The following is a 12,442-nucleotide window of genomic DNA, read 5'->3' on the forward strand; positions in this document are numbered from 1 at the left end:
AGGACTGGGGCGTGTTGGGAAACACTGCTTTCTGAAACCCCTTATGGAGAGCCGCTTCTACTCAGTGCACACCTGTGTTGTGAACCCTGTGAACTACCAGATTTTGCAGGACTACAGCTCCCATCATCCCTGCCTACTGGCCATGCCAGTAGGGCCAATGGCGGTTGGAGCCCAACAACAGATGGCGGGCCGCAGATTCACCAATCCTGATTCAGAGCATATTGCATCAGACGTTGATTGGCTGTGTCCTGTTTGTGACATCATGCCTATGTGATGCTGATTGGCTGAGGGTTGCCTGCGTGATTAACCCAGGAAGAAGATGCACAATGGAAGAGGGGTTTGGTGGCAGCAAACCACAGTGGTGCTGAAACAGCAGCATCAGATAAGGGAAATGATAGGAGAAAAGAATGAAAAAAGTGATGCATTTTTCCCAATAGAGGAAATTTACATTTTTAATTAACTCTAGAATCCTCCTGAAGAAGAAATTCCGGTTCTGAAACTACAGCAGACATTAGCAGTTGACAATTTTTAGAACTGGTTTCTCTCTTTTTTTTGTGGAGGGGGGGGGGGAGGGGGGAAGCTGGAAAGAAGCTCAAAGCAACCGTTTTCCAGCTCAGAATCTACATCTCACTGCTGCATACACGCCAACATTTCTCTGATGAAAATTGGGATGGCCTGTTCTAAACCCTCCAGCATTTCTCCGATGAAAATACAGATGGGTTTGATATGGCCACATTCACGCCAGGATACCACTTTAAACAGTCATGGCTTTCCCCAAGGAATCCTGGAAAATGTAGTTTGTTAAGTGTGCTGACAGTTGCTTGGAGACCACTCTTCCTCCTCACAGAGCTACAGTTCCCAGAGTGGTTTACCAACGAATTCCCTGGAAGAGTTCCCTGTAATTCTGAGAATAGTAGCTATGTGGGAGGAAGAGCTAACCACTTTCAGCACCCCTTAACAAACTGCTGCTCTCAGGAATCATTGTAGGAAGCCACGACTGTTTAAAGTGGCATCATAACACTTTAACTGCACGGTGTGACTGTGGCCTCTCTCCATGCACAGAGTGCGACAGGATACTCCGTGCCCCTGGGAGGTCCTCTTGACAAATCTTTAAGCTTTCCCTCCACATACACGCCACCCATCATAAATGTGGGTCTTTTATTAGTCACTATATAAACGCCAGGTGCTCTTTGTTCCAGGTCTATGTTTGAGCTGGTAACAGGTGCAACAATAAAAATGAAATACACAAAAGAAGATCAGCAGTACAGCAGGTATCTTTATCCTCAGACTGTCCCATAAAACCAGCATCCCAAGCGGCCTGGGTCCAACCTCTCCCAGGCCCGCTGCAAGGCTGTTTCCAGTGCCGGTCAACTAAAAAGGCTCCAGCTTTAACGTTAGGAGTACAAATCATCAGTTATCCAAGCTTATATTTGACAAATTAAATTGCTCGGAATTAAAAAAAGCTGTAGATCAATACGATTTGAATGATCAATTAATCATTCCCTTTAATTAAAACCAGCAAATCCCAGTGCATTTCATTTACATTTTATTACACTATTTCTAAGCGGCAGCTTTTAGGCAACGATATCGATTGGAGCCATACTCTACGTACCTGGGGATCAAGTAATTTATTAATCAGCAGCACACACCTCGCTATAGGATATATTGTTTAATTATCACAGGCCGCTGCTCAGCGAAGCCTTAGACTGTGAATTAACTAAGATATCAATGCCTCACAATCCTAGTATGTGTTAATTGTTGATGGCGGCAAATGCAATTCTCGAGGATGAAATCTGGGGGACCGTATGGCGGCAATCAGGCAGAGGGTGGAGTCTGGCTTGTTTTTAGGGTTGGTATCTCATTGTAACAGGTCCCATCAGTGAAAGGGTTTCAGTTTGCAGAATGGGCCCTTGCCCCCCTCCTACTCCACATGTCTGCTCCACATCCTCACCAAATCTGCTCTGGAACATCTGGGGAACCCCTAGAACAGGTTCGGGGGGTGCAGTGGAAGAAGAGGAATTAAGTCCTATTGCACAAGTGGAATTCAAAGTTCTGTGGGAAGGGGAATTAATTGTTAAACCACTCTGGGAATCACAGTTTTGGAAGTTGAAGATGGGTCTCATAACAATTCTTTTTTAAAAAATAAGTTTATTTATAACTTTCATTTATAACAAATAATCATTTCAACAACAAAAACAAACAATTCTCACATATCAAACCTCGATTTCCCTCCCCCCTTTCAGAGATTCCATGAATTTACCCTTTTTCTTTCTTCTGAATATCCCAATTAACTCTATTTATTCTTTTCCTATTTCATATACAGTGGTACCTTGGGTTACAGACGCTTCAGGTTACAGACCCCGCTAACCCAGAAATAGTACCTCGGGTTAAGAACTTTGCTTCGGGATGAGAACAGAAATCGTGCGGCAGAAGCACGGCAGCAGCGGGAGGCCCCATTAGCTAAAGTGGTACCTCAGGTTAAGAACAGTTTCAGGTTAAGAATGGACCTCCAGAACTAATTAAGTTCTTAACCAGAGGTACCACTGTATGTTTTAGAAACTGCAAGTTTTAATAATAATCCTGCTAATGTCTTAATTTGTTTACAATTTGTTTGTAAATATTCAATAAAGGATTTCCATTCCTTAATAAAATGTTTGTTGTCTTGATTACTTATTCTTCTGGTAAATTTCACCATTTCTGCATAATCCATCCATTTCCATAGCCATTCTTCTTTCGTCGGGACTTCTTCTTTCCATTTTTGGGCGAATGTCATTTTTGTGGCAGTAGTTGCGTACATAAATGAATTTCTATATTGTTTAGGTAACTCTGATCTCATAATTCCCAAAAGAAAAGCTTCTGTTTGTTTGTTTGTTTGTTTACAAAGGGTCTCCTAACAATTCTTAGCATATTTAGCAAATTACATCTGCTAGAACTCTTTGGGGAGCTATGAGTATTTAAGGCGCTATCATAGTGTTTTAGGCATATGGTGTGAATGTTACCACCATGTCCTTGATTACAACACCAGTTCAAATCCCCCTTTACAATTTCCTGAGTTCCTTGTGAGGAAGTATTGATTATTAAACCGTTCTGGGGATTGTGAGGGGAATAGGGGACCAGAATTCTTTGGGCAAAGTTCTGACTGTTTACAATGGTATCATAATGTCTTAAAAGTATGGTGTGAACATGGCCACTATGTGGTAAATGTGTTTTTGACTATGACACCAATGAGGCTCAAGCTCAGTCCGCTGGAAAGCTCACCGGGAGTCCTTGAACCAGTCACCCTCTCTCTCCTGTCCAAACCAGGGGTGCTGTCATGAGCTCCTTAAAGAAAGGGCAGGATAATAACATAAAGAAATATATAGGGCAGTCCCTACAGCACTAAATGGGATGGAATTTCACTCTCCTTGTTCCCCCACGGAACAACTGTTTGGAGGCATGGGAAGTAGCCAGTCGGCTGCTGCATGCGTGTAGAGCCGTACAGGGGCTAGAGATTTTATTTTCAATAACTGCAGCAGAAGCATTTGTGTGCCCTGCTAATCTTCAATGATGAGAATGAATTTCTCGGGGATTGTTTGACTTCTAACAGGATCCAAAAAGAACATGAGGAATACAGGGGGAAAGCTGAGGTGAGGGTGGGAGAGACTCAGACAATGGCGACAAGCACAACTAATGTGTTGTGTGTGTGTGTGTGTGAGAGAGAGAGAGAGAGAGAGAGAGAGAGAGAGCTTTTGAACATGGTGTACAATGCATGATTTACAACTATTTTTTCTTATGATAAATTGGAAAATTATCACTGACCTTTTCCTTTACTTGAAAGTGGCATCTTAAGAGCTAGAGAAGTAGTGGGAGGGAGATAAGTAAGGGATTTTTTAAATGATTGTTTTTGGGGAAAGAGTATGCCTGGAGGAAATAAAAATGTTATATTAAACAGGGGAGATTTATTACTTTGTTAGGATAAAGTTGTTTGGGGTCTTAAAATACCAACTGCAATGGAAACATTCAAGTATCTGGACAACTAGTTTTCCATATCATGACAGGTTTGACTGATAAAATAGTTATGGTGGAATATTTTTTTCCTTCGGAATACCAAGCAAGAAGTATACCAAGACTCTGTATAAGGCAACATACTCCTTTGTGATTGCCTTAGTGAAGGAAATTCATTGCACCCTCAGATGCATTTCTGCATACCCATCACTGGTGAGCACTTGCTCCAGTGAAGTCTCCCCTTTGGCCTTGCTGCTTTGCATGACTGTCATACACAACACCCCATCCTGAAATATATATGTATGTGTATTAAATACACACATAGTATTAATTAAGCCCTTGCAATTGTAAGCCACACACCCTTTCCCTCTTGGTATGTTTTATTATCGACTCAGGAAATTGCATGGCTGCATCCTGTACCGGTGTATTGGACTTCGAGTGTTGGAGGAGGAAACGGGGGTTGAAATTCCCCTGCAACTGGCCAAGAAGCTCACCTTGTGCCCATCACTCGGCTTCTCAGACTAGCCTACCTCACAGGGTTGTTGTGGTGATTAAACATGCTAACTTGAGACCATTGGAGGGAACAAGCAGTATATAAACAAACTTCCTTATAGGCAATTGTGACAATTCACCCTTAAAAAAACAACAACAACAATTTCATTTCATTTCCCCCGTTGAATTAATTAATTAATCATTTTATTATCATTATTATCATTACCATTGCTATTTATGAAAAGTTGTTTTTATTAAAATTCAGTAAAAAGAGAAGAAAAACAAGTCTCCCCCCCCCACACACACCCTCGGCTAGGGTCGCGTATCTCATCCTGCATAATACACGCAATGACGAAAAACGCGACGGAGACTCCAACTCCTCTACGACCACGCCCCTTGGCCTTCTCGTCACCGCTCCAGCCACGCCTCTCCGTTCGCTCTCTTTCTCTCCGGATAGGAGAGGGAGGGAGGGGGGTAGGTTTCTTCAGCGCGCCTGCGCCGCTCCTTCTACCGGCGTCTGCGTCATCGCGTGTGCGCGTCGCACAGCCTTGACGTCGGACGCGAAGGTGACCGGCCGGAGGGGGAAGAAAGAGGAGAAGTTGACTCCGCCGTCGCCATGTTGTCCGTGGCCACCCGCTCCGGCCCGTTGGCCCCTTACCTCTCGGCCGCCGCCCACGCCGTCCCGGGCCCGCTGAAGCCCCTGGCGGCCGGGTTGGCTCCGGCGGCCTCCAAGCTGCCGCTGGACCCGAAGCGGCCTCTGCTCTGCCGGGAGTCGCTGCAAGGCCAGGCCGCCCGTGGGGGGCTCGTCGCCACCGCCAGCCTCAATGGTGCGGGCGGGGAAGGAGGGCGGGGGGCGGTCGGCGCTGCTTGAGCAGGGAGGGGTATGGGGTCGCTTCGTTTTCTCTCTGCCCCCCCCCCCCCCCCGTCCCTCTCCCGCTTTATTTACCGAGGTTTCCAGGGTGGCTCAGAGGCAGGACTGGAAGGCGTTTTCTGTGTTCCCTCTGGGCTTCATGAAGTCTAGGGAAGGTGACAGCAAAACGCCCGTCGTTCATCATAGTAGTGGGCATGCAGTGTAGGGTAGAGGGCTGCCCTACTTCATTGGGTCATTGATTACATTTATATCCCACTCCCTCCCCGCCCAGGAGATCAGTGGGACGTATGTGGTTCTCTTCCTTCCGCATTTTATCCCCAGCACAACCTTGTGAGGTAGGCTAGGCTGAGAGGCGGTGACTGGCCCAAAGTAACCCCACAAGCTCCATGGCCAAAGGGGGATTTGAACCCTTCTCCCAGGTTCTAGTCCAACACTTTAACCCAGACTTTCTCAACCTTGGGCCCCCTGTTACCCCCACCTAGCAGGACCAGTGGTCAGAGATGATGTGAGTTGTAGTGCAACGACATCTGGGGACCCAAGGATGAGAAAGGCTGCTCTAACCACTGCACAATGCTGGCTCTCACACCTTTAGGCTGAAGGGTGCTCACTTGATTCAGATGCTGCGGTGTACAAAACAGTTTTCCTGCACACAAATCAGGCTTCTCCTTGGCTTTCTATACTAAGGGAGAACTTCCTGAATGGAGTGGTGTTGTGTCTGAACTGTGCCACCTCAAACTTCATATGCAAAACTAGTACCGGTATGGCAGGGATTGGCCAAATCGCCTTCCTGACCAAGTTTGTGTGGTGCAGTCATTAGAGTAGCAGTCCCCTAAACCTGGTGCTATCCAAATGTTTTTGGGACTACCATCCTTTGCTTGATAGTCATGCTAGTGGGGGTTGTGGATCAAAATATCTAAATGGCACCAGTTTGGCTTAGAGTGTTGGACTATGACTGGGGAGGCCCAGGTTCATATCTTCACACACCTGTCAAGTTCACTTGGTGGCATTGGACAGGTCAACATAAGCTGCGTTATACGGAGTCAGACTGGTTCCCTCTGCTTTGGTGTTGTCTACACTTGGCTCGCAGCTGTTCTCTAGAGTTTCTATCTCTCAATCTAACCTACTTTGCAGGGTTATTGTGAGGATGAAATGAGTTGCTATGGGGGGAAGTTGAGATATTTGTAATAAAAAGTGTGAGTTTTCTTTACACAGGGATTTATTATTTGCTTCATTGGGGCTGTCATGCTGAAGATAGAGGCTTACATGATTCAATGTTCCTTTGTACAGAACAGACGTCCCTGCATGCAGGCTTGGTTGTAGCCTTCTACCTAGGTTTCCTGTTTGTGGGGAATCTTCTTACTTGGAGTATTATTTTCTGGTTTGTACTACTCCAAGACTGCATAATGGAGCTTACAAGATTGGCTATCCCCACCCTGGCAAAAAGACACAACCAAACCCTCTACCAAAGCCTTAGTAAGAAATCAATATGGGGAAGGGACATTGTTATATGTGTAGAGCATCTGCTGTGCATTCAGAGGTTCAGTCTTCGGCTACTACCACTGAGAGAGATAGATCAAAAGTCTGACTCAGTACAAGTGTTTTCTTTGGAAGGAGCATTAAATCACACAAGTTTTTACCTGCAGCCTCAGAGGTGCAGTCCAGAGAAAGATTTACCATATTAAGAATTATTCCTAAAATGGGAGTTGGAAGGACGTGGACTTGTATAGTATAAGGATTGTATCTGTGTTTATCTGTGGCCCCAGCATAATGCTTGCCACCCCACAGGTTCCCTGTTAGCTGGTTCTGCATCACATATCACCAGGGGATAGAGTCTTTTGGTTCTCACTGTTGCAGGATCACTAAGTTCAGCCCTTTGCTTTTCACTCCTTTAAAGAAACTAATCTTTCACTTGCATAATAGGAAGTAAGAGCTATATTTGGGGATGCTGTTTGTATATAGGCTGAATTTGTTCCTTTTCCCAAATTGAAAATTGGGAGTGGGGTGGGATGTTGGAGGTTGACTTTTTGTATAGAAGATCCCTGCTGGATCAGAGCAGCATCATTTCTAGTCCAGTATCCTCTTTGCAACACTCTCCAGCCAGTGGGACTTGAGCAAACAGTACACACACTGCCCCAGTTGTTTGTTTCCAACTGGTAGTTCTCTAGTTTATTGTTTTATATATTTAAAATGTTTATTTTAGTTATTTAAAATATTTAACATACAGTGGTACCCCGCAAGACGAATGCCTCGCACAACGAAAAACTCGCAAAACGAAAGGGTTTTGCGAGTTTTTAGTTGACTCGCGAGACGAATTCGTCTATGGCTCTTTTTCGCAAGACGAATTTGTCTGGCGAGGTACCACTGTAAGCACCGGATCCTCGCCCCGCCGTGTTTTAAAGCTGCAGGGAGTGCTGCTGTTCGCTCCTTGCAGCTTTAAAACGCTGCGCGACGCGGATCCGGTGCGCGGGGGGCGGCGTCGGATCGCGCACGGCCATCCAAAATGGCGGCGCGATCCCCCCCGCCCCCCGGAGCCTTGCCCCGCCGTGTTTTAAAGCTGCAGGGAGTGCTGTTGTTCGCTCCTTGCAGCTTTAAAACGCGGCGCGGCGCGGATCCGGTGCGCGGGGGGCGGCGTCGGATCGCGCACGGCCATCCAAAATGGCGGCGCGATCCCACTCCGCCCCCCCGCGCACCGGAGCCTCGTCGCGCCGTGTTTTAAAGCTGCAGGGAGCCAACAGCAGCACTCCTGTTCGCTCCCTGCAGCTTTAAAACGCGGTGCCGCGCCATTACAGGGAGCTGTAAAGGCTTACCTTTTTCTCCGGTCGGGAGGGGTGTTGTGCATCGCGTCCATCTTGGATCGACTGTGCATGTCTGCGATCTCCAGACATGCACAGTCGATCCAAGATGGATGCGATGCACAACACCCCTCCCGACCGGAGAAAAAGGTAAGCCTTTACAGCTCCCTGTAAAACACGGCGCGGCGAGGCTCCGGTGACGGTCGGAAGGGGCCCCCGGACTTTTTTCCCCATAGGAACGCATTAATTAAATTTTAATGCGTTCCTATGGGAAATGGTGCCTCGCAAGACGAAATTTCCGCAAGACGAAAAGTCTTGCGGAACGAATTAATTCCGTCTTGCGGGGTACCACTGTATTCATTGCTTAAAATATTTATATACCACTATTTCATTAAAAAAGTCAAAGCACTTTACAACAGTGATACATATGTACAATAAAGCCATGTAGAAATTTAAAATCAGATTATCAATTATTGCAGAAAGGTGTTTTCTTAATTGACTACATAATCTTGGCAGGAAAGAAAAGCTTTCAGCAGATGTTTAAAGGTTAAAACAGAAGGTGGCTGCTGAATTCCTTTTCAAGGGACTGGGCTGATGACACTAAAGGTTTGGTTTCATGTGTGTGTCAGATGAGCCTTACCAACTGTCTTTCACTTGAAAACACAAGGTGGTGTTTAGTAAAATTACAGTACAAAATGAAGCAGCAGCCAATGGGTCAGTGCAGGCCTATTAAATGTGATCAACTGATACCTATTAGCCAGCAAATAAAGTGAATTTATAAAAGGGCAGGTGCTAAGTTGTGGGAAAGTTATAAAAAATATTCTGATATTTTCAGCATAGACCTAGTTTGAGTTATTTGCTACAAGGTTAAAATGTAAATATCCCATGTATTATGGGCCAAGTGTGCACAAGTATAAAGGAGAGGATAATATGCTACTAGAGGGAATTGCAGAAATGGTTTAAACTTTCTTTTTAAAAAATGTGTTGCTTCATTAGCTTTTTATTGGATGCAAATAGTCTTCTGTTTAACTTTAGACCTTGAAATTAAGTGTGTATTAGCTTGTCCTGAAAATCTTAACACAACCTTCATTTAATTTCTAAGGAAGCAGTCTTAAAAAAAGCTTATTATAAAGAGATGCTCTTATCCCTTCATTAGTTTAAGCTTGTTGCAAACACTTATTGTAATCTCTGCACAATGTCCCAAGAGATCCTAAATTACCTTGAGCTTGATTCTTCAAGCCCTTAGTGTTATTGCCCTTAAGTCAAAAAATAAAACAAAACTTGCACTTGCATTCTTACAAAGTTGCGTTTTTATGAAGTGCCCTCATTTCTTAAAAAATAAACAACTTAATGAAGGTGCCTGGTATTGAGCTGTTGTGTCTTAAAACAGTTACATATGCAGTACTCCAGTAAAAATAATTTTCCAAATACTCCTTTGGATTTGACAGTTACCATGCTAAGTGAACTTTGTTGATTTTTTCCTCCTAATCAAATATTTCAGCTTAACTAATTCCTGCAAGTGGAAAAAGTTGATAATATTTTCATAAGCCACATAATATTAACTATCCAGTTTGATTTACCAAATATGTCAAACATACAAAATTGAATTCCAGTCAGTTTGCATTTGGAAGCTTTCTTATTCAAAGTTTTCCTGAAAACTAATATTACTGCATCTAAAAGAGATACTAATGCAACTCTAAAGTTTAGATGTAATTTCATAGGCTACAGTGTACTTAATGATGCCAGCAGAAGTTCACTTGTTTGCTTGGCTAAATGTAAATCAAGGTCCTTTGGTTTAACTGGTTTGTAGATTAGGCCATAGAATCCCCCATAAAATGTACTGAAATGTTCTAAACTTGTCCATTAAAAGCACCTTTTAAAATTTAGTCAAGTTCTAGGGTTGCCATATTTTGAAGACCAAAAAAGAGAACACATTTGCTGACTTCTACTTTTAACTATGGATCACTATGACGACACTCCTTTTACATACTTGTGAAAAAGAGGACATGACTTGTAAAAAGAGGACACTTTGGAATATTAGGGATTTCTTTACAGCATACAAACACCAAATTTCTCCCCCTTACTCCAATATAATCATATCTGTGTTCTTTTCTGGTATTGGACCAGAGCCTGGCGTGCTCTGGTCCATGGAGTCACGAAGAGTCAGACACGATTAACAACAACAACACTATCATTTGATGACAATTTATAGGCTTCCCAGCCAGGAGATAATAGATTTTCATGTATAATTGCAGGAAGAAATAAATGGAATGCCTGCACCTCCATAAGGTGATTGTATGGAACTTGTATGAAAATCAATAGTTAATGATAGTTAGTATAGTACCAAAAATATGCATTTTATGGAGTCAATCTGGTACCAGTTTAATGTCCTGTAATTTTAAAAAATGAGTAATTGGTTTTCTCATTTCTTTGCAGCTCCTGCTAGCATTCGTTATGTCCACAATGATGTCACTGTGCCTGACTTCTCTGACTACCGTCGTCATGATGTAACAGATGCTGCAAAATCATCCCAAGAGAGCAGCGAATCCAGGAAAGTCTTCTCCTACTTTATGACAGCAACAACCTGTGTGGCAACAGCATATGCTGCTAAGAATGTTGTCACTCAGTTCGTCACCAGCATGAGTGCTTCTGCTGATGTGTTGGCATTGTCGAAGATTGAGATCAAGCTCGCCGATATTCCTGAAGGCAAGAATATGACTTTCAAGTGGAGAGGGAAGCCTCTCTTTGTGCGTCACAGAACCGCAAAAGAGATTGAGCAAGAAGCTGCAGTACCTTTGACTGATTTAAGAGACCCCCAGCATGATTTAGACAGAGTAAAGAAACCTGAATGGATCATCGTGATCGGTGTTTGCACCCATCTTGGATGCGTACCCATTGCAAATGCTGGGGAATTTGGTGGCTATTATTGCCCCTGCCATGGGTCGCATTACGATGCGTCTGGCAGAATCCGCAAAGGTCCAGCTCCATTAAATCTCGAGGTTCCCTACTATGAATTCCCTTCGGAAGATTTACTTATTGTGGGTTAAATTTCTGGGTGCCTGGCTCTTTATTTCCTGTATGTATGCAGAGGAACGAGGCTGGTGTTCGTGTAATGTATTTAAAAAAATAAAAAAAAAGTTGAGTGGAAAGTATGCCTAACTGTCCCAAGTCACTGTTCAGATCTGATTGTTTGTGTACTTGGTCAATTTTAACAAAGGATTAAACTGCTTTCCCATAATGATGTGTAGTTTGTCTATAATTGGTAAAGCAATTGAATGTTTTCTAAGAAAAAATCGATACTTCTTAATAAAAAATAGTAACCATTTTGAATGAAAAGCTATGAACCAGACAACTGAGGTTTTGATGGGCCAGTTTGCACAGGAGTTTTTGCTTTATGTGTGAGCAGGCCCAGCCATCCTTGGACGCATACTGAGAATCTCATGAGATCTGATAGCTTGTTGGGTTGTTGTTGTTTTAAAGGTATAGCAGAAATAAGCTTCTAACGCCTTCCGTCATTGTGTGCCCCTGGTGGAGGTTGCACTTGCATTAGCTGCTATATGATGACAAATACAATTTATTGACCTTGTGCTCTGACATCTTTAGCCTCCTGGATGCATTTGGAGAGCTTAGGCCCCTCACCTTGACTGAAGAAATGAGAGCCCAGCCATCTTCTGTTGTTTTCAAATAAACAACTAGGCCTTTCTCAGTCACTTTCCCATTGTAAGATAATAGAACTCTGATTGATATGCCACTCATGGGTGATTATGGGACACACTGGGCTCCCGTCATTGCAGTACTCTCTCTAGTTACTGTAGATCTAATTGGCTATGCTGACTGGGGCAGATGGGAGTCGAGCAATTGTTTGAGAGCTACAGGACTCCCATCCCTGGTTGTAGATGGAGATCAGTGATCAGATACTCTTCCACATTTATGTTGGAGAAATAGAGTGAGAGATGTGGAGTAACATCTGGTCAATGCATCACTGTAAGTTTCGAAATACATCATGCAGTTCGAAAGCTAGCCAAACATGAGTGGTGGTATTATTATTATTATTTTTAAAAAAACAATTCATGACAGCCCTTTGGATTGTGATCATACTTTCTAGATTTGTGTGTTAACAAAGCAGTCAAATCTGAAAGTAAATATGTTCTTTGTCCAGGAACCTTTGAATTAAAATGAGGCAGCAGTTTCTGAGCACAAATGCCTTATCCTGCAAATATACTTTTTATTTTGTTAGAGAATTGTTCCTTTTCTTTTGAAGACTCACTGATTGATTCCCTTCCCACCACACCCCACCGGAAAA

At 43.6% G+C, this 12,442-nt stretch overlaps 1 protein-coding gene across 1 annotated transcript; it reads left to right on the forward strand.

Annotated features, from left to right (window-relative positions):
* The first annotated feature begins 5,015 nt into the window (after positions 1–5,015).
* On the forward strand, positions 5,016–11,368 carry LOC117050829 (cytochrome b-c1 complex subunit Rieske, mitochondrial). Its single transcript, XM_033156712.1, has 2 exons — positions 5,016–5,303; positions 10,576–11,368. Exons 1-2 carry the CDS (start codon positions 5,093–5,095, stop codon positions 11,184–11,186), a joined length of 822 nt encoding a protein of 273 aa, XP_033012603.1. The 5' UTR covers positions 5,016–5,092; the 3' UTR covers positions 11,187–11,368.
* The last annotated feature ends 1,074 nt before the right edge of the window (positions 11,369–12,442 follow it).

Source organism: Lacerta agilis, chromosome 8 (genome assembly GCF_009819535.1).
Source record: "Lacerta agilis isolate rLacAgi1 chromosome 8, rLacAgi1.pri, whole genome shotgun sequence".
In the NCBI taxonomy this organism is placed as follows: domain Eukaryota; kingdom Metazoa; phylum Chordata; class Lepidosauria; order Squamata; family Lacertidae; genus Lacerta; species Lacerta agilis.

Excerpts from the sequence above, each read along its gene's own strand:
- LOC117050829 (XM_033156712.1), top strand. The coding sequence starts at position 5,093 with ATGTTGTCCGTGGCCACCCGCTCCGGCCCGTTGGCCCCTTACCTCTCG. Across the intron at positions 5,304-10,575 it reads CGCCACCGCCAGCCTCAATG|CTCCTGCTAGCATTCGTTAT; the intron begins GTGCGGGCGGGG and ends ATTTCTTTGCAG.